At 35.2% G+C, this 21,435-nt stretch overlaps 3 protein-coding genes across 6 annotated transcripts; 2 read left to right on the top strand and 1 right to left on the bottom strand.

Annotated features, from left to right (window-relative positions):
- The first annotated feature begins 263 nt into the window (after positions 1 to 263).
- On the top strand, positions 264 to 4,358 carry LOC140981173 (uncharacterized). 4 transcript variants are annotated; one of them, XM_073447476.1, is made up of 6 exons: positions 265 to 572; positions 774 to 837; positions 1,845 to 1,941; positions 2,130 to 3,042; positions 3,254 to 3,891; positions 3,972 to 4,358. In XM_073447476.1, the coding sequence occupies exons 3-6, from the start codon at positions 1,877 to 1,879 to the stop codon at positions 4,078 to 4,080; spliced, it is 1,725 nt and encodes a 574-aa protein (XP_073303577.1). In that variant the 5' UTR covers positions 265 to 572; positions 774 to 837; positions 1,845 to 1,876; the 3' UTR covers positions 4,081 to 4,358. The 4 variants fall into 4 exon arrangements, with proteins under 4 accessions (XP_073303579.1, XP_073303577.1, XP_073303576.1 ...); XM_073447478.1 differs by lacking the exon at positions 774 to 837 and having other exon boundaries at positions 264 to 572; positions 1,845 to 2,037; XM_073447475.1 differs by lacking the exon at positions 774 to 837.
- A 3,078-nt stretch (positions 4,359 to 7,436) lies between these two features.
- LOC140981166 (cytochrome P450 CYP749A22-like) lies at positions 7,437 to 9,884 on the bottom strand. Its single transcript, XM_073447469.1, has 5 exons — positions 9,422 to 9,884; positions 9,120 to 9,343; positions 8,705 to 8,937; positions 8,242 to 8,617; positions 7,437 to 8,119 (listed from the first exon to the last, which is right to left on the bottom strand). Exons 1-5 carry the CDS (start codon positions 9,705 to 9,707, stop codon positions 7,691 to 7,693), a joined length of 1,548 nt encoding a protein of 515 aa, XP_073303570.1. The 5' UTR covers positions 9,708 to 9,884; the 3' UTR covers positions 7,437 to 7,690.
- Positions 9,885 to 16,648: 6,764 nt separating this feature from the next.
- LOC140980982 (phosphatidylinositol 4-kinase gamma 5-like) lies at positions 16,649 to 19,887 on the top strand. Its single transcript, XM_073447154.1, has 2 exons — positions 16,649 to 16,864; positions 17,501 to 19,887. The coding sequence occupies exon 2, from the start codon at positions 17,688 to 17,690 to the stop codon at positions 19,605 to 19,607; it is 1,920 nt and encodes a 639-aa protein (XP_073303255.1). The 5' UTR covers positions 16,649 to 16,864; positions 17,501 to 17,687; the 3' UTR covers positions 19,608 to 19,887.
- Positions 19,888 to 21,435: the final 1,548 nt, after the last annotated feature.

Genomic DNA, 21,435 nt, shown 5'->3' on the forward strand with positions numbered 1-21,435 from the left:
TACATGTTTGAGGCTGATGACAATCAATATTAGTAGTGAGGTTTTGCGTTTGTATCGAATCTGAGATCTCGTCTTAAATTAGGACTCTGAACGCTTGCCAAAAGGACTATGTGAAATTTTTTTAATTAAATAAGATAAAAAAACCAAACTTTTTTTTCCCCAAACAAAACATAGCCAGACTTACTTATTCAATATGGTAACATAACATTTAGTATGAAAACCTCCCGACATTTAATGCCAATTTAAACCGACACCACACTGGTCCATTTATTACCCGGCTGTACATACAGGATTCTGTATCTACACCTAGAGAGAGAACGAAGGAGGTGTTGACTATTATCACTTGATCGCTGTCTATGCACACAAAACATGTATTATACAGCGCAAATCCATTTCATTAATCTCTCCACCCTCTCTCTCTCTCTCTGCGTAGGAAGAGTGTATCTATCTGTATTTAATATATCCCTTTATCGGGGAGAAAATCAAACGGCGTGATGATGTGTCGTTTAGGCGGCTGAGGTTTCGCTTGATACGTGCAAATTCTTTGTTTACAGAGCTGAATCGCAGCTAAGGTTTGTATTTGTGTGTTTATGCATATTTAAATGTAATTGTGATATGTTTTTGTTGATTCTTGATGTTTAGATCTCCGTCTGGTAGTCACTCGTTCGTGATACAATTTTGAACTGATCTTTTTTTTTTTTCCTGATTTTTTATTCGGGATTTTCTTAAGCTGATCAACTTCTGAAGCGTTGAAGTGAATTTTTTTTTTTCAGAATTCTGTGAAATCGTAAAGGGGAAGTCTGTTTTTTTTTTTTATTTTTTATGTTGATCGAACAGGTAATTCAGGTACTTCAATTTTGGGCTCTTTATTTATCCACTTGTGTGTATGGAAATATATGAGTTTTGCTTCTGAATTTGATTTTCTGGGTTTTCTTTTTCCATGGGCGGTGTGTTTTTGCATTTTAAAATTTTGGGGATTTGATAAAATAAAATCTGTCAGACTTAAAGGATTTGGGCAAATAATTACGTTATTCTCTTTGTAACTTGTAAGTGAGATTATGGAATGGTTAAAACTTAAAAGATTAAAAAAGTTATATAAAATTAGGGTGTAACTCAGATCTGGGAGGTAGAGGACAAATGATGTGGGGATTGGGGTTTTGACTTTGAACGAAAAAAGTTTAAAATGTGAGTATATGTATTCTTTTAGCTGCTAGGATGTTTTAAGAATTGGTGACTTTTTCTTGTCCTCTTCTTTTACTTTAGACGAAGGGTAGATTCCAAATGATAACAGGTGTAGTGGTCAAGGAAGTTAAAAGAGAAAAAAGGATAATTTCTTATTCTTTATTTATATTAAAAGTTTCGGACATTATTTTAAGGATATCCAGTTACACGTAAAAATTTTAAACTGGACTTTTACTGTTCCACTCGAAAGTTAAAGAAATCAGTTTGGAAGTTATGTTTTCCATATTTATATGCATCTTTAAACTTACCCCTTGTAGTCAAGAATCTGAACTGAGAATCATGGTGCCTTTGTTATGTATGCTTACTTATCTTTTATCTTTTGATGTTACTCAATCGGGGCTGACCATTTCCTCAAGGTACTGGCATTCAGTAGATTGCATTTGGTTCTCTCTCTCTCTCTCTCTTTTCTCCCTTTCAATGTAACCTGAGACTGACTCTGCTCTAGCTATTGTTTCCTCTTCGTGGCTTGCTATTATTTGCGGCAAATTGTTTTTCCTTAATGTTTAATCACCAATGATATGTTGTTATTACGTTATCTGTTATGTCTTTATTTTTTTGTTGTTTTTCATCCGCTCTAACTTTGCCAACTTTCTGACTGGCAGATTGTTTTGAGTAGCATGTGCCTGCCTAGTGGATGCTTGCTTCACAATCACTGAGAGTTATCCAAACAATGCCAAGTGAAATGAAGCATGAAACTTGGTAGCGCCCGTTTTTAAAATTTAAATCTCGATTGGTTTCGCATGCTAATTTTCTAGCTACACGAGTACATTTATGCCTTTCCAAACTTCTGAATGGGTGAGAAGTGATATGCAATGCAGATTTTAAGCCTTTGTTTTGCATCCTCTTTGTTTCTAAGCTTTTTCTAAACCATTTAAATGCAATGGCAGTGTCTTCTATGCTGAAGAGCAAAACATGAAGGAAAATCGGAATACAACATTTTATGATTCTAAAAGTTTTGGGAAGGAAGCAGATTCCCTGCCCTTTGAAGGTAAAGAAGTATGCCAAGTAAATGGTTCTAAAAGGGAAAATGATCCTATTGCATTTGAGGTTAATGGTGGAGGCAAGCATTGGAATATAAATGCTGTTGATGATCTTTCAAACAATTGTGAACTTGGAAGGTTAGATTCTCTTAGAAGGTCTTCTGCAGCAAATGACAAAGAAAAGTTGCAGAGCAGCCCCGCTGTTAAATTATCCAATATCGATAGGAAAAGTGAATCGAGCGATTTTAGCTCACCACAAATGACTAGTTCAGACTTGATTGAGAAAGATTTGGAATTATTTACAGACAAAAACGTCTTGGAATGTGAATCACCCAAGTTGACTGTACGCAACAAAGAGATTAATTTTCACGTCGTGAAGGACATAAGCATTGATGAAAGGATGCCTGCAAAGGACAAAATTTTGTTCGAAAGTTGTAAAGATGATCAACCTGGCGCAGAGGGAGACATCAACAATGTGTTTGTTATATCAAATGGATTAGAGGCGGCATCTTTAGGAAATACCAGTAGCGTTGATGAGACTGAATGTGGAAAAATTGGAGTGAGCTATGACGAATTACTTGCTCAATGCAGGTCGAAACCGCCCTCAGGAAACTTGTCTGCTGATGACAGTGCTAAAAATTGTGAAATAGAGGACTCAACACAGGTAGGTGAATCAAACTGTTTTGGCAGAGATAATAAAAAGGAATCTTATGTTGGTAGTGAACTTCCCATTCAAGAGTTTGGTACGCGGAGTTTCCTTCGTTCTTTTCTCAAATCTTTGGATGATGAGGGGAATAAAGCTGTGGAACAGCATGATGAAGTATGTGCCCTACCTTTGCTCTGGTTCTGCATTTACATATTTTATTAGTTGTCTGATATACAGCTCTGAAATCTGCAATCTTTGTTTTAGACAATTAGATTGCAACTATTTTTAATTTTACTTGTGTTTTACCATAGCACGCAGCATTCTGTTTTGGACCCGATCGATTAACTCACGATAATGCTAACATGCTCATGCAATTTACTTGCAGTTTTTTTTGGGAGAAGAAGATTCTAAGATCCCAGAATTGGCAGTAGAAGCAGAATCAGGAGCAGGAACAGGAGCAAAGGAAGATATTGAATCAAACACTGAATTGTATAACAGTAAAATAGGAGGCAGCATTACCTTCGATTTCAATTCCCCTGAACAAGTGGTCTCGAACATCACACGTGAGCAAATTGAAAACTTAAAGGAACAGTTAACTGAATCAGGGAATGTGCATGCTCATAGAGATGGAAATGCTGACAATATATTGGATAGTTCGTTAGCTCGGTGTGCTAGCATTAATGACAAAGCCGCTAGAGGCGCGCAAGAACAAGCCATTGATGTTAAGAATGAGGATTCTGATAGGTCCTCTGAAGCTGTCCTAGTTCAGCACGTCTGCAGCGAGGATGTGAAAAACAAAATGACTCATGATGGCCAAGGTATAGAGCAACATTCAATCAAGCATGAGCGCAAGAATTCCGATGAGGTTTCAGTCATCAGCCAACTTCGACATGACGAGGGAGAATCAAGCTTCACTGCTGCTGGTGGTCTTATTACTTTTTCAGGGCCAATAGCATATACTGGGAGCCTCTCCCTTCGATCTGATGGCAGTGCTGCCAGTGGCCGATCATTTGCTTTCCCAATGTAAAATTCTTCTCGAGATCTCTACAGTTCCTCCTCTGTTGACATTTTTGCTTATGTTGGTTTATTTGTTTCACTTACAGATTACAATCTGAATGGAATAGCAGTCCTGTAAGAATGGCGAAAGCCGATGGGAGACATTTTCGGAAACACAAAGGTTGGAGATCAGGCCTTCTTTGCTGTAGATTCTAAAGGTCTTCTTTTCATATTAGGTTATTAGGGTGCAGTTATACAACGGGGATCTTTTAAAAGATACGAGCGTTGTGATTATACATGTCGATATTTCTCGGGCTCGGTTTGCTTGAATGCTATTTCTTGAATTCATGATGTGATCTGAACTTGTGAGCTTGGAGCTGTTTCTTATGTCTAATTTTGTTATTCTTTTCAATTATCACATTGTTTGATGTCAATTTCCAAGAGAGAGCTTGTAAATTTTGTGTAGCATCAACAAGATTAGTTTTATTTGGTTCTTTGGTTTGGAAATCTAATGAAGTATTATTGGTATATTCTGATTGTCTGTGCGTGCTTTTTAATTTCATACAAAATATTTATTATAAAGGGGGTTATGACTTATGTACATATAGTTAATAGTGATATACACATTTTTTATTTGGAAAAATGCAAGTTGTTGATCAGAAATGAAATTTTGAATAATTAGTATATAAAAACTTGGTATTTATATTTAAATTGAACAGCAAGTACAGCTAGCAACTGTCCTACCAACCCTACTTTTCCTATCTCAGCTTGATTGACAAATATAGCTACTTGTAGTTTTCAATGGAATATCACTATCCCACATGCACGTTTTTTTATTATATACGCCATTTGATGCAATATTATTATATAATTTATGTTTGGAAAACAAAATTCTCATGTGAACTTAGAGTTGCTTCCTTTGACTAGAAACAACATATGAACATAGTTCCCCTTAGCTTACAACGAAGACTTTCCTAATAGTAAATTTCATACGGTTACGTTTGGTTGCTTCGATGTCAATCCCATCAAATGTTTGGCTGCAATTTTTTTTTATTAAAATCATTCCATTACATATTCAATAAATCATAAATTATAATTTTGACGATAAACAACGGAATGACATGCGAGTAAAACAAATTGTCTACGGTTCCGAAAACTATGTCGAGCTAACTCATTCTCCACATGGTACTGGTTTGTTGGAGCCTATGGACAGAACGTAATCTACTAGTTTTCAGAATAAAGTCAAGGACTGGGAAGGTGTTTAGTTGCAATTTTAGGTATCAATTATTTATCTTATTATTTATCCTAAATTTATCAAAATAATTTAATACAAAATTACAATATTATCTTCGATATCTTTATTTATTTATTTTTAGTAATTATTGAAAAGGATATTAATATAATTTTATCATTTTATCTCAAATTTAACCAATCAGACTAAGAGTAGGTCTCTTGTGAGACGGTCTCACGAATCTTTATCTGTGAGATAGGTCAATCCTACCGATATTCACAATAAAAAATAATACTCTTAGCATAAAAATTAATACTTTTTCATGGATGATCCAAATAAGAGATCCGTCTCACAAAATACGACCCGTGAGACCGTCTCACACAAATTTTTGCATCAGACTAAATATATTACTGATTCAATATTATTCAACATCTACTCATATATTTTAAAAAATTATAATATTATTTATCTATATAATCTCATCAAATCTAATCAACCCAACTAAACATACCCATATATAGAACCAAAATTTTCTCGAAAATATAAAGTGTACCATCGTAATATAATATAAAGATACGAATAAGCGCCAGTTCCCGATTGGGCACACAAAAGTCAATTCAAAGTTTTGATTGTTCCTAAAAAGTGTAGTATAAAAATAAGGGTTTTTTGTGTACTGGTTTTGGGACTCTGAATTTTGTGTTTTGTGTATGTTCTCTTGCATTTCTTACTAAAAATACCACTACTTCCATTTCTTTCTTCTTTATATATGTAAGATTGTAAGCTAGCTAGCTAGCTTCCTTTGCTTTATAAAAGCTTTCGTCAAAGAAAACCTTCTATCATAGGGAACTATGGATTTGTTAAGCCTTTTGGCTGCATTTTGTTTCATGTTTGTGCACTGCGCCTCAGATGAAGTACATCTGCACAAAGTTCTTTACCAAAATGATGCCGAGTGCGGTACAGCTTCTTCACTGCCAAGAAAACTAAAACTCAGTGAAGAGGCGGTACTGGTTAAAGGATTTTCTGACAAAAATGTTGTCCCGAACAACAAGAGCTTGAAGACTGAAGCTTCCTCGGGTAAGGAAAATAGGTTCTTTTTTTTCATCAAGTTTACCATTTCCCGGCCTCGTTGGTATCATTTCGCGTAAAATCCTTACTCGTTAGAAATGTAAGAGGGTTAGGGTTTATTGTTCATATGTATCCCTTCGTGCACATCAGATATGGTTTCAGTGGCACCTCATTTCCCATCAACCATGCATAACCTTCTTAGAAAGCCTGAGATGCGTTTAGTCGGGTTTCTTGCATCCATCTCCTCTATGTTTAATGTTTTTGACATTTACCTAGCATCCTATCATTTTTGCTCTCGATCATTAAGTATAAAAATCCTGCGTTTAGTCACATTTTTTTCGAAAATTTTGAATTCATACCTCAGTCGATGTACTTGAAGTCTATATCTCCTTATTAATTTTTGCATAATGTTTAATACATTCATTTCATTTTTTAGATTCTTGTAAAATTGTGTCTTGCGTTACATTTATTTAGGTAACAATCTCACTCCACGCGAGAGACAAGAAAATGCGATGCATGCAAAAGAGAAAGGTGAATGGAGAGAAGGGTCCAAGGAATCAGAATATTTTACGATGGATTATCCATGGGTTAGAAAACGACGGCCCATTCATAACAAGCAAGTTCCATTTGTCCCATAAAACATGGGTTTTTTTGTTCTGCTATACATATACAACTCTATGTAACCAATTTTGTGACAGATATAGTTAAATATTGTATGATTAATAGGGCATGAAACGAGGAATTTTGTCCGCCTTTTAATTAGCTTTAGAATGTGGCCGACAGTACTTATCGGGCAAGAGCCTTAATTTTGTTACATTAGCCTAATTTTGTTGTTTTTCGCTTGTTCCTTATTGTGAAATCATATGATAGCACGAAAATAACAGAACGCGTGTAATAAAAAAAAACATGCCGTAAATTTGCACTTTTGACCAATTATATATGTATGAATGTATCTTGGAAGAAGTTAGGCAAGGATGGCAAATTCCTAAGAATGTATATAGAAAGACAAATCTGCCATCTTTGTGTCGTTTATCATGTTGGTGTTCCACAAGATCTGAGGTGTGCATAATGGTCACTTTATCCTACGTCAAATTATACATGCATCATCACATAATAATTTATTATTCAACCCATCTTAACCAAGGGGAAAAAAATCTCACAATTGATTGTTATTTGTTGGTTTTATTGGTGTGATTGTTTTTTAAACATGTTGAATTAGAATGGAATGTTACTGGAATTGTTGCATGGAAATATATTTCCATTGGAATTGTTGCACATAAATATTTCTCATAAACATGGGACGAGTACAAAACATTTGACTAAAATCACACAATATTTCTGAAAACATATCGACATTCTTGGAAGTTTTCATGTGATCAGACTGAAGGAAGTTGCGACGACTTTGTATTATTCTCCAACGTTGAACTGTTAATTACACAAGTTTACTTCTTAGAACAATAGAGAGGGAACATACCTTTTACCAGCACACCAGATAAATTGTACTCTAGAGTGTAGTAGTTTAATTTACTTTTAAAGAGCTTTGAGGATGACTTTGACACCATTTTTTGGCGTAAGGATAAACATTTGTGCAGGTTGGTGGGCGTAGTTCGGAGAGATAACGAACTTAAATCGCTGTAGGATCATTGAGAGCGCGATCTTGGCTTCATTGGTTGTGAAGTTTAATCCTACACAAGTTCGAGGCCCCATACCGAATGGCAAAAAGGCCGCAGAGTTGTTTTTGGTAGCGTTAGCAACGCCTTCAGCGAATCTCTCTGGCTTGAAAAGATCAGCATCTTCTCCCCAGATCAGAGGATTCTGGTGCAGTGCTAAAATTGGGATGAAAATGTTAATATTCTGAGGAAGAATCAGATTCCCTAGCTTAACTTTCTTTGAAACTTTTCTTGTCAGTGTAAGCGCTGGAGGATAAAGCCGGAGGCATTCGTTTATGATCAAGTTCATCTGCAAGAAAAATAAAAATTATCAAAGAAAACTTAAAGAATTGTTATGATCCTACATTTCGGAGATTTTCCCACCTAATACACTAGTTGTTTGGATTTAGGCTCTAACTGTAATCAGATTACCGTTCTTAATCTTGCAATGCCATCCGAATTCGGTGTGTGGAAACCAAGAGTCTCCTTCACCTCTTCTCTTGCCTTTTCTTGCCAGTCCTCATGTATCGCGAGAAGCAGGATGCACCAAGCAAGAAGACTCGTGGTCGTGAGATGTCCAGCACCGTATATTACCCTGATCTCATCGATCATCTGTTCGGGTGTGATTCGTTTCTTTACATCGGAATCATGCCTGATTTTCACAAGTTGGCCTAAATAATCACTTCCAAAATCTCCCAATTCCGAATTTGGTGAACTTTCCCTCTTCTTTACCAGCTCCATGATAGAACCCTTTATCCTTTTTTCGAGTTTCTCTGCTTCAACTTCATCATCAGATTTAAAAACCAGGCTGAAAAATTTAGCAAACTACTGTTAGAAGAAAAACCCACTAAGAATTTGATTAGTATGAGACTATTTCTTAGCTCTAAGCAAAAACCTGATGCCTGGGAATCTGATTTTATTTTCATTTCTGACAGTGGTCGAAGTTAACTTGGCCACCATTTCAAATATATTCTTCCCTTCCAAGTAACTATTCCCAAACGCTGTTCTTGATATCACTTCAGTAGTCAGCAGTCCAAATTCCTTGAACACATCAATCTCCTTCCCATCGTAATTTTTCCACTTTTCAAGCATCATGGAAACACTTGAACTCATCTGCGGAACCATCCTCTGAACATAGAACACAACTTCAGATTTCGTCGATATTCGATAGTACTGTCATGCACTAAACTAATGAGGCAGTACAAGCTAGATCTCATGAAATGAGTTTTGAAAATGATTAATAGAAAATGTGAACGCTCTTATAAAGTCTTTCACTCCACCCGGTTATGGAGAAATAAGCAAAGACTTACTTTTAGACTTTCTGAATGAAAAGTGTGATTTGCTAGTTTCCTTATCCTCTCCCATTTTTCACCTTCATTAGTAATTAGTGCCTCCCCTAGCAATCTTTTTGCATATCCTTCCATGTCCATTTTTGGAAAAAAGCCTTCTCTATTCATCAATATCTCTTTAACAAGCTCCGGTTCACTGACGAACAACTGATCTTGCGAACCATGCCAGTTTAGAAAATTCATCCCTTTCACCAATAAACATTGCTGAGCAATCATGAGAGAGACAAAAAAAACAACACAAAAGTTCGAAAACATGACCTTACCATATGTTTTTATCCATGTATACACATGAGGCTGAGTTCTTCGAAATATATCATGTGTTATGTCTGAAGACGTTGCTTCCATGGATCGGTGTAAGATGTCGGATACTTCCTTGGTACTTCCATGGGGAAAACTATAAGATGGACCTCTGATTCCCTGTGAAGCCATGAATGCTTGTAGCTGAAGTGGATTCCACCATACTCTGCGGAGGAATCTAATAACTTTCAAAAGAAAGAACAAGCAAAGAACACTCGAAAGAACAAGCACAAAAATTTCGACGGGAGCCATTTTCCGCAAACAGCAAAGTTACTAGATGATTTATTTTTATATCAGCCAGAATTTTGTGAAAACAGAAACAAAGATACTAGTCCAATTCTGTCTTTGGCTTTACTTTTATTTATCGTCTAGTTCAGAAACTCTTTCAGTGTTTGAGGAAACATTATGAACTTTTTAAACTAATGCAGATTAGCATACTTTTCGATCTTGGTATTGGTAGCTGTTTTTGTGACAAATGCCCTGATATTAAATAAAAAAGCGTCGTAATATTTACCTAAATAGATAGAACAGAAAATTTTATATACATATTTATTTTCAGAATCTTTATGATATTTTTAAGGGGAAGATGTACAAAGATTCAAAATGATTTCATGGTTTGAATTGTATTTCATCTTTGAAAACTACAGATTACCATCTCTCACTAAAAAAGTACAAGTGCCTCACAAATCTTCCCTTGTTTAATAGATTATGGATCAAACAATGATAAAGAACAATAAAGGGTGACATCATTTGAAAAAACCATTTCAAATAAAAATTTCAGTAGTTCTTCCTCTACGTTGAAGCCACGAGCCTTACGATATATTTAACAAATCACCCCTTTCATCCTTGCTTTAGGCCTTCCATTTTCTGTGGACCACCAGATTTCATTGCATAATATTGGACTGTGACAGCTTTGAATGGATGGAAGAAGCCAAAACATGACAAATTACTTTAGTACAAATTGTTCCAGCAGCAAATCCGCATATTTTCATATTTCAAGCATTCTCAATATTTTCTAGGCTTTTCATTCCAGTTTCCATTATTTTTTTCAATCGATGTTTTTATATTTTATGTTTCCGAATTTCTGCAGATTTTTGTAGATACAAAATAATGTTGGAAGTTTATTTCTTAAATTTTAGCGTTATTTTCATCATATTCCTTTATTTTGGTACATATTAGTTTAGGCAAGTAGAAATAATGATCGAATTTATTAATCATGTTGGAAGTTTATTTCTTATATTTTAGCGACATTTCCATCATATTCCTTTATTTTGGTGTATATTAGTTTAGGAGATTAAAACTAACGATTGAATTAAGAATTCACGTTGTTTGAATAGTTAGAAATTAATTTTTTTTATTATTTTTCATTCAAGTTGGTGTTTTTAGTACCTAGAACGCGCGCATCACAAAAAAATTATGCAAACACTTAGCTCCTGCTAAGACTTTAAAAATGGTTGAAAACCGCTTCTATGAGCCATGAAAAACAGATTATGAAATCCTGTCTCTTTTTTCATGTATGTATCATTTTTAAAATTTTGAAATTCTTCTTAAATATCGTGCTCAAATTGAATCATTTTGAAATTCCAGCACACCAGATAATTCGTACAACAAAGTATTTAGTTTTACTCTTGAATGGCTTTGAGTAAGACTTTCACACCATTTTTGGGCGCATAATAAGAGTTTTAACAGGTTGTTGGATGTAGTTTAGAGAAAGAATGAACTTGAATCGCTGCAGAATCATTAAAAGAGCAATCTTGTCATTGGTTGTGAAGTTTAATCCTACACAAGTTCGAGGCCCCATACCAAATGGAAAAAGGCTGCAGCGTTGTTCTTGGTAGCTTTAGCAATGCCTTCCATAAATCTCTCTAGTTTGAAAAGATGAACATCCTCTCCCCATATTTGAGGGTTGTGGTGCAGTGCTAAAATTTGGATGAAAATGTTGATATTCTGAGGAAAAATCAGATTCCATAGTTAAACTTTCTTTGAAGCTTTTCTTGTGACTAAATGAGCTGCAGGATAAAGCCTGAGGCATTCGTTTCTGATCAGCTTCATCTGCACGAAAAATAAAAATTATCAAACAAAACATCAAGAACTGCTACGATCCCGAAATGCCACCACATTTAACCGGACAGTGGCACAAATAAGTTTGGGAGACATTCCAATGTGATGCACTAGTTCTTTTGGTTTAGGCAGACTATAACTATAATCAAATTACCATTCTTAATCTTGCAATGTCATCTGAGTTTGGAGTGTGGAACCTAAGGTTGCGTTTGGATCGATGGATTTCAAATCCATGTATTTCAAATATATTCAAATGTATTTTTGTATTTTTATAGAAGCAAGACAATAAATTTCAAATACACATCTTACATGTTTAAGTAGTGTTTCACGTACACTACAAGAAAAAAGACAAATGACAACGGTTTCATTCCAGTTTCCGTTGTTAAAGTCCCTGTGGTTAAAGGGTTCGCTCAAAGACAACGGTTTTTAACCGATATTGTAGCTACAATTTGCGACGATTTTTGAAAAACCGTCGTAAATTATTTGCGACAGTTTTTGAAAACCTGTCGTTAATTAGCGACGGAAATCATAAAAATACCGTCGCTAATTAGCGATGGTTTATTAAATCATTGCTAAAATTAGCGACAATTTTTTCATAAAGTCCGTCGCTAATTACCGACGGTTTTTTCATGATTTCTGTCGCTAATATTTTAAGTGTTGTGAAGTGGTATTGAAGAAAATGGATTTATAGACAATTTGCGACGGTTTTGGGTTAAATTGTCGCTATTAGCGACAGTTATTGCATTAAACTGTTGCAAATTTAAAAATAGCTACAGTTTTATTAAACACCGTCACTAAATATAGCGACGGTTTTGCGGAATCCGTCGCTAAATTTAGTGACGGATTAAGCTTAACTGTGGCTAATTTAAAAATAGCGACGGTTTTGTTTAAAACCGTAGCTAAATTTAGCGACGGATTTCTTAAAACCGTCGCTAAATATGGCAATGGTTTAAATGAATCGTTGTTGTTTGTTCAAAAGACACGTTAATCGACAACGGTTTTCTAAAATCATTGTCGTATGTCCTGAAAAACACGCTAATAGACAACGGTATACGACAACGGGTCCCATAAAAGACAACGGTTTTTAAAAAACTTTTGTCTTTGACAAGAAAAAATTCACAAAGACAACAGTTTTAACGAAAACCGTTGTTAATAGGAAAAACGACAACGGTTTCTGATAAAACCGTTGTCTTTTGAGTGTGGTTGTACATTGAATTTTTTGTAGTGGTAATTAGAATGAATTTCAAGTTCACCAAATAATGAAGGCGTTTGAAATATATTTTATTTTGTGTAACTGTTGAACTTTGATGTTTGCATCTTGTAGAAAATTATATATGTTAGCAAATAATGAAAAATGAGACACAAGAAATTTACGCGGTCGGGAAATTTCCTACGTCCACAGGAAAGAGAGCAACACATTTATTCTATGGATAAAGTTTACAAAAGAACTTTCAATCACTGAATAATTTTCTTATCTCAACTCTATGCAAAAAAACTCTCAATTTTTCTCAAGAAACTCTCTCAATTACTTCTTATGTTTCTCATTTTGAGATGGTTTTCGAGGCCAATGATGAAACCTATTTATATGTAAATTTGAGATGAAACAAATGACTCAAAATTTTCCACGTCCTTCAACAATCAAACCACCATATTTATTAGCCAACTATCAACCACCATTATTATGTCAACTAACAATCACTATTATTAATTATGCAAACTAATAAATAAATCTCTACCTAGGCGTAGATTAATAATATTCATAGTGTTTGATATGATGTTCTCATTCATGTTTCTCATATTCTACATACTTTAAATCAAGTCCAAGCTATGCTTGAACTTGGTGGCTGGAACTGGCTTAATCATCATGTTTTCTGGATTATCTGTTGTAGGTATTATCTATTGTAATTGTTTTTTGAGAAACCAAATCTCTTACGAATTGCATTCTGATATCGATATGTTTCGTCTTTTCATAATACATATGATTTTTCGTCCAATGGATTACACTCTGGATATCACAGTGGACTATTATCTTAACTAGTGGTATATCAAGCTCACATACTAGTACTCCTTTAAGCCAAATAATCTCTTTCACAGCTTCTGTTGCTGCGATGTACTCTGCCTCGGTGGTTGACAAAGCAACAATAGTCTGCAAGGTTGCTTTCCAACTGATAGTATGTCCGCAGAGTGTGAACACATACCCATGACGATCTCTTCTAACAAGATCTCCAGAAAAATCTTAGTCCGCAAATCCAATAATGCATACATACATCATTGTACTTAGAATTTCCATAAGTCAAACCAACATTAATAGTTCCTCTCAAGTATCACATAATCCATTTGACTGTCTGCCAATATACTTTTCTAGGATTTGCCATGTACCTGCTTAAAACACTGACAACTTGAGAAATATCTGGTCTAGTACATACCATGGAATACATGAGGCTCCCAACTTCATTTGCATAAGGGATACGAGACATTTGCTCCACATCTTCTTTAGTGTTGTGTGACAATGCTGCTGAGAGTTTAAAATGAGCTGCTAATGGAGTTGTCACAGGCTTCGCATCTTGCATGCCAAAACGTTCAAGTACCTTTTCAATATACTTCTTTGTTGAAAGAAACATCGTGCCTGCTTTTCTATCTCGGTAGATCTCCATTTCCAATATTTTCTTAACAGCTCCCAAATCATTTCTCTCAAATTATGTACTTAACTGTGCATTCAGCCTTTCAATTTATGATATGTTTTTGCAAGAAATCGACATATCATCAACATATAACAGTAGATAGATGAATATATCATCCTTGAGTCTCTTCATGTACACACAACTATCATACTCGTTCTTTGAGCAATGATTTCCATGCATAAAAGTATTAAATTGTTTGTACTGTTATCTTGGAGACTGTTTCAAGCCATACAAAGATTTATTCAACAGACATACATGGTTTTCTTTGCTTGGAACCTCAAATCTTTATGGTTGTTTCATGTAGATTCGTTCTTCCAGTTCGCTAAGTAGAAAAGTTTTTTCGACATCTAGTTGCTCAAGTTCCAAGTCAAAATGAAAAACAATTGCAAAAAGTATACGGATTGAGTTGTGTTTTTACCACCAGAGAGAATACAACTCTTGTTCTAGATCATAGACTTGATCCTCCATGTTCCCCAGAATTAGGGGTGGTACACCGTACCGTACCGAAATCTTCGGTATACCAAAAATTCGATAAATTCGGTATTTTTTCGGTACGGTAATCTCGGTATACCGAAAATTCGGTATTTTTTCCCACCCCTACCCAGAATACATTCTATCTGTGGTTCACGAGGTTCTATACTTTGCAATAAGTTTGAATCATTCTCTTGTTCATTGTAGTCAATCCATTTTTTCAATGTAAAACCTTTTGCCACAAGTCTTGCTTTGAATCTTACATCTTCTACACCATGAATTTTTTCCTTTTGAAGATCAATTTACTTCCAACAACCTTTTGATTCTTCGATTTTTAAATAATCTTCCAAGTATGATTTTTGTCAAGTGATTCAATCTCCTCGTTATTGCCTTAATCCATTCAGGAGATTCCTTGCTAGCAATTGCCTCTTGGTATATTTGTGGTTCATCAAGAGTAATGCTTGCAGGAATACTTGGTGCATAAGAGACTAGATCGGCATAACAACTATATCTTTGAGGAGTTTTAACCTTTTTTCTCTTTCTCCTGTCTCTAGCCAACTGATAATCCTGCAAAGGATCAGATTCCTCAATTGTTTGTAGTATATGTTCAATTTATCTTTTGAGTATTATGTTGTAGACTCCACCTCAAGCTCGACATTCTTAGAGGTATCTTTATTTTCTTTTTTCAGATGTCGACTTCTTTTGTACTTTCATCATTTTAGCTTCATTGAAAGTCACGTCTTTACTAATGATGCATTTTCTTGTATCAGGGCTCCACATCTTGTACCCTATCACACCTTTAAGATATCCAAGAAAAATACATTTTTTTGCCCTTGGTTCAAGCTCGCCTTCATTTACGTTAGCATAAGTCAAACAACCAAATATCTTCAGATTGTCATACTCGGAAAGAGAACCTGACCACATCTTCTCAGGAGTCTTCAAATTTTTTGCTAAAGATGGACGTATGTTCACCATGTAGCAAGATTTATTGATAGATTTAGCCTAGAACTCTTTTGTTAAACCAACATTTGAGAGCATGCATCATGTTCTTTCTATCATAGTTTTTTCCATCCGTTCTGCAAGATATTTTGTTGTGGAGTGTGTCTCACAATACGATGTGTCACGATCCCATGATACTTGCAGAAATTATCAAATTCTCCTCCACGGAATTCCAAACCATTGTCAGTTATCAGACATTTGATTTGTTTTCCAGTATGTTTTTCGACTAGTGCGGTCTATTGTTTGAATGTAATTTAATGTCCTTAATTGCCACGTAATGCGGATTTTATTGAATTAAATTGAGAAAAATAATTTTTTCATATGTGTTGATCTTTCGTGTCATTTTGGCACGTTATATTATCAAATTTGAATATTATTCTTGCATCTTTTATTTTTAGCAATTTGGTAAATTTTTTTGCCATTTTAGTTTTTTTCCACTAGAGTGCTTATGTGACACTGCTTACGTCGGCATCACGTGGAAAAAAACTTAAATTTTCAAAAAAATAAATATAGTAAACTAAGACTAAAATGTGACCATTTAAATTACCAAAATTGAAAATTCCCAAAAAACTATTAATAGAACTCAGTGTTTTTTTTCCCCAAAATTATTTAAAACTTACATATAAGATACAAGTGCTGAAGTTGTGGGGATTCATTATTAAATAAAATTAAACTACCCCATTTAAATTATACAAGTTGGATGCATGGAGACATTTAGCAAGTGCTCAAGTATTCCAATTGTTAATCAAGCTGAAAACAAGATCATGTTCTTTAAATTAAATAATCTCAAAATTTCGAGTACAAAAATTGGAGTGGACAGCTTTTCTTGTTTTCTTTTGATTTTTTTATCAATTAATAATGCACTCAGTCTAATTAATGATACATAATTTATCCGACAAAATAGTACAAATGGTAACAAAGGTGGAAAAATATCGTATTAAACGCCATTTTTTGTATAGAAAAAAATAGAAAAAAAGATAAGTTCACGTGTTAATAGACAGAGATACAGAGAGAGGAAGCACGGAGCGAGACAGGGTTTCTGGTAGCTTTGATCCTAGCCGTTGAACCTTCTGGTCGCTTGATATCCGAGCGTTGGTTGTTCGGATTTTCCGTGCATTTTGTTTCTATGTACGGTTTTCTCCGGTGAGCGGGAAAACTGGGAAACAGTCTCAAGATTTGTTCAGATCTGTTGTTCTGGTGAGTTGATTTTCCCATTTCATGCTATAATTTGTTTTTTCGTGGTTTTTTTTGTTGTTGTGTAATGGTGAGCATTTTGTTCTGCATCGGCAAGTTTCTTGATGGTATTAAGTTTTTAGTTGTTGTTAAGATGTGAGTGAGGCGAGTTTATTTAATGATAATGAGTGGTGTGTGGAGTGTGAAGTTGATTCATTTTCTTAATCAGTCGATTTCGTGGTTATTGCGTGTATCAGCTGATTTGCGTTTTTGTTAGAATTTATTGTTGCCTAGCATTTATTTTCGTGTGATGTTAAATAGTGATTCAAGAAATCTATGTATTCAATGTTTATATTTTGTTGTTCTTGTGGTTATATCGTGGGATTTTTCTTGGATTTGAGCTCAGGTTTTGGCGAATAAGCTGTTTGCAACAAATCTTGAATGATTCTCGAAGCCTTTTTCTCTCTCTTTTGAGTGCGTTTTTCTTGAATGTACTTTTCTCTATTTTAGTTTATTTGATTTTCTTGTTACTCCATTCGAGATTGTGGTCAAACGCTTGATTGGAATTGTCATGTGGCTTTCCTGATGGAGTGATTGTGTAGATCTTTGTCTCAGTTTGATCTTTTAATATAGCGATCTTGTGCGTGGTTTTGGTTGCAGAATTTGTAAAGGGTGGCAGCTCAGATCTTGGCAAACGGCAAAGGATCAGTGATTGTTTCTTAGATGCAAAATTTTATCCGATTACTTTTTTAATATTTCGATACCATTGAGAGAGGGAGCTCTGTTCCTCTCAACATCTTGGTTGCCGGCTTTGAGAAGAATCATTTTCAGTTTTGTTCGTCCTTTTATGTCTCGTAATTTGGATAGCCCTGTTAAGACTCAGATGGCTGTTACTTTTTTCACAAATCCACTTGGTAGTGGGGATTATAACGGATCCAATAGGATGGAAAGGAAACCAACGGGAAGGAGTCGTGTTTTTGTGCAGACAGAAGCAGGTTGTGTGCTAGGTATGGAGTTGGACCGGAGCGACAATGCTCATACACTGAAGAGGAGGTTACAGGTTGCCATAAATTTTCCCATTGAGGAGAGTTCCTTGACTTTTGGCGATAAGGTGCTGAAGAATGATCTGAGTTCCATTCGAAATGATTCTGCTCTTCTGCTGACAAGGAATTTACTCCACCGAAGCTCTTCTACTCCATGTTTGTCACCCACTGGTAGCAACGTCCAACAGAGAGATCAGAGTGGGCCTATAGAGATATTGGGGCATTCGAAGCGTTTTGCCGAGACAAAACAACTTGTTAAGAAAATCATCAAGGCAATCAACAATGGAGTTGATCCAGTCCCTGTTCATAGTGGGCTTGGAGGAGCTTATTATTTCAGAAACAACAGAGGTGAGAGTGTTGCCATTGTGAAGCCCACAGACGAGGAACCATTCGCGCCTAACAATCCAAAAGGCTTTGTTGGCAAAGTTCTAGGTCAACCTGGCTTAAAGCGCTCTGTTAGGGTTGGGGAAACAGGGTTCAGAGAAGTGGCTGCTTATCTTCTCGATCACGATCATTTTGCTAATGTTCCACCCACGGCCCTGGTCAAGATAACTCACTCCATCTTCAATGTGAATGATGGTGTGAATGGAAACAAGCCTCAAAACAAGAATCTTGTCAGCAAGATTGCATCCTTTCAACAGTTCATTCCACATGATTATGATGCTAGTGACCATGGAACCTCAAGTTTCCCCATTTCTGCTGTGCATCGAATTGGCATTTTAGACATTAGGATTCTTAACACAGATAGGCATGCAGGTAATCTGTTAGTTAGGAAGCTTGACGACGACGAAAGATTCGGTCAAGTGGAATTGATTCCCATTGATCACGGCCTCAGTTTGCCAGAGAGTTTGGAAGATCCGTATTTCGAGTGGATTCATTGGCCTCAGGCATCAATCCCGTTCTCTGACTATGAACTTGAGTACATAAAAGATCTTGACCCTGTTCGTGACACAGAGATGTTGCGGAATGAACTCCCTATGATTCGAGAAGCTTGTTTGCGTGTCTTATTCCTTTGTACAATTTTTCTCAAGGAAGCTGCCGCAAATGGGCTGTGTCTTGCTGAGATCGGGGAGATGATGAGTAGGGAGTTCCGCACTAGTGAGGAGGAACCTAGTGAGCTTGAGGTTATATGCATCGAGGCTAGAAGGCTCATCTCCGAGAAGATGCCATCTTCCAGAGATAAAATAAATTTTGACGAGTTTCAATTTGACTTAGATTGCGAAGATGGTGGATATGAGTTCACCCAAAAATTGGATTCTGAAAACTTCGTTGCAGGAAACCCATTCCATTTTGGATTTGGAAGCTTTAATTTACGTGCTCCACTTTCTACGCATGAAGAAAGTATCGAGGAGGAAAATGAAGGAGAAGACGAGGAGCATAGTTTCATCAATGCTCCGCTCCTATCGAATAATCCAAGTATTTCGAAGCTGTCCATGTATCTGAAAAATATTAGCTCAGTCAATAAGAACCAGAAGTTCCCAAAATTCCCAGGATCAAAGCCCGATTACAGCTATTCTCTGAGTTCATTGTCTTGCCACAGAAGTGCGAACGAGCAGCTTCCAGCAAGCGTGAATTTTGTGAAGCTAGCCGACATGACTGATGAAGAATGGGGACTGTTCTTGGAGAAATTCCAGGAGTTGCTTCACCCTGCATTTACCCAGAAGAAGCCCGTCACCCTCTATCAGCATCAGAGACAAAGGCTGGGCACTTCTTGCCGGTTTTGAGAGTAAGATACAAGTTCCATATAGAACTGTTATTACAGTTTGAATGCGAGTTTAGGGCAGTGAAAGCGATGATGTAAATATTTCTCCGAGGACGCTGCTGCGTGAAAGGCCTCTCTGGAGTTGGTTTTTTCCCCTCCAGTTTTTTGGAGTTCTAACTTTTCTTAATTTCACTCGTCGAACTTTGTCAGATAAATAATTTGTAGAACTTAAATCTTTGAGAGGAAATATATGTTGTAAATATCATAGATATCCGCTTTGAATGTGATCCTTACATGTCTCATGTTTGTGCTCTTTGCGTATTATTTTTACCGTTTTACAAACTATTATTACTGTATATATATGTATATATACGTATGTGTGTATTTTTAAAATTTTACTTTAGGTCAGTTGGTTGCATGTGGAGCTTATGTTTTGGCCTTGGTTAAAAGCTGTGGAGCTTTTAGACAAAGACGGATTTTATCATCAATTAATTTAATTTTTTTTTGCGACAAATCTTTGAAGTTAAAAATATCAATATTTACATTGAAGTTTTTATCACCATAACCTTTTCAATTAAAAATTTCAGAAAATATCAACGCTAACTTGAAAGAATTCATTCCAGAGAAGTATTTTTTTTTTTATAAAAAAAAAAATACTTGAAAAATCAAATAAATTACCATTCACCGGAGAATGAAAACAATTTTTGTAGGAATTTTCTTCAAGACGTGTAGGAATTGATAATTTTATTATTCGATCCATATCATCAAGAAACTCTAAATTTTGTATACTATCATTCTTCGGAAAAGAAAATCAAATAAATTAAAAGCTTGAAATTATCTAAATAAAATAATTGAAATAAAATAGGAAAAGTAAATATATAGTAGGATTGATGAAAAGAAGTTTAATAAAAAGACAAAAAACTTGTGTGAGACGGTCTCACGTGTCGTATTTTGTGAGACAGATCTCTTATTTGGGTCATCCATGAAAAAGTATTATTTTTTATGCTAAGAGTATTACTTTTTATTGTTAATATCGGTAGGATTTACCCGTCTCAAACATAAAGATTCGTGAGACTGTCTCACAATAGACTTGCTCTAATAAAAATATGGACTAATTAAGTGTGGGTAGTTTTGTAAAACAAAGCTCTTGATTTCAGTTGGCACATTCAAGATGGAAGATTCAAGTTAATATCTTCCAAAAAATTTTTTTTTTTAAAGATTTTCCCATGATTGAATCCAAGAAATTTGACAAATAAATCATATTATATAGTCGATCAATTTTTTTTTTAAAAAAATAAACTACTACGAAATTTGAAATTTTAATTTCTTTTAGTATTTGAGTACCAACCCTTTCTCCTTTTTCAAATTTTCAGAAATGATTCTCATATACTTTTTTAAAAGGCAAAATATATTACAATTTAATGAAAAAATTTCCCCCAACTTCCTCATAAATATTTTTTTTAGAAGGAAAAATATATTATAAATTTGAGTAAATCTTCCCCCAACTTCTTATTGAATTTTTCATCCGATCGAACTAAACTACCAAAACTATTTTTAATTTCACACTCAAGTAAAAATGATAACCATCTCAAATCTCTATGCTTCGAATTTATCATTATTTTTTACACATGCAACATGTGTGAATGTGATTCCACCGTTAGTATAATAATAAGAACATTAGAATCAAAATAATCCCAAGATTTTTCATAAACCATTTGGATTATTGTCAGAAATAGTGATCACTTTAATCTGTTTCTTAATCTTAAATACGCCAAATAAGGTCCGAAACAAAACTCAACGAACAAATCGATGCTGGCACAGAAAATGAGATAAGAATGTAAAGTTAGGCA

The sequence above is a fragment of the Primulina huaijiensis genome, chromosome 7 (assembly GCF_012295235.1).
Source record: "Primulina huaijiensis isolate GDHJ02 chromosome 7, ASM1229523v2, whole genome shotgun sequence".
NCBI lineage: Eukaryota > Viridiplantae > Streptophyta > Magnoliopsida > Lamiales > Gesneriaceae > Primulina > Primulina huaijiensis.

Coding starts and splice junctions, on each gene's coding strand:
- LOC140981173 (XM_073447476.1), top strand. CDS start 1,877: ATGCTTGCTTCACAATCACTGAGAGTTATCCAAACAATGCCAAGTGAA. Junction 1,942..2,129: donor GAAATGAAGCATGAAACTTG/GTAGCGCCCGTT, acceptor ATGCAATGGCAG/TGTCTTCTATGCTGAAGAGC. Junction 3,043..3,253: donor CTGTGGAACAGCATGATGAA/GTATGTGCCCTA, acceptor ATTTACTTGCAG/TTTTTTTTGGGAGAAGAAGA.
- LOC140981166 (XM_073447469.1), bottom strand. CDS start 9,707: ATGGCTCCCGTCGAAATTTTTGTGCTTGTTCTTTCGAGTGTTCTTTGC. Junction 9,344..9,421: donor TACATGGATAAAAACATATG/GTAAGGTCATGT, acceptor TATTGGTGAAAG/GGATGAATTTTCTAAACTGG. Junction 8,618..8,704: donor ATCAGATTCCCAGGCATCAG/GTTTTTGCTTAG, acceptor TAAATTTTTCAG/CCTGGTTTTTAAATCTGATG.
- LOC140980982 (XM_073447154.1), top strand. CDS start 17,688: ATGTCTCGTAATTTGGATAGCCCTGTTAAGACTCAGATGGCTGTTACT.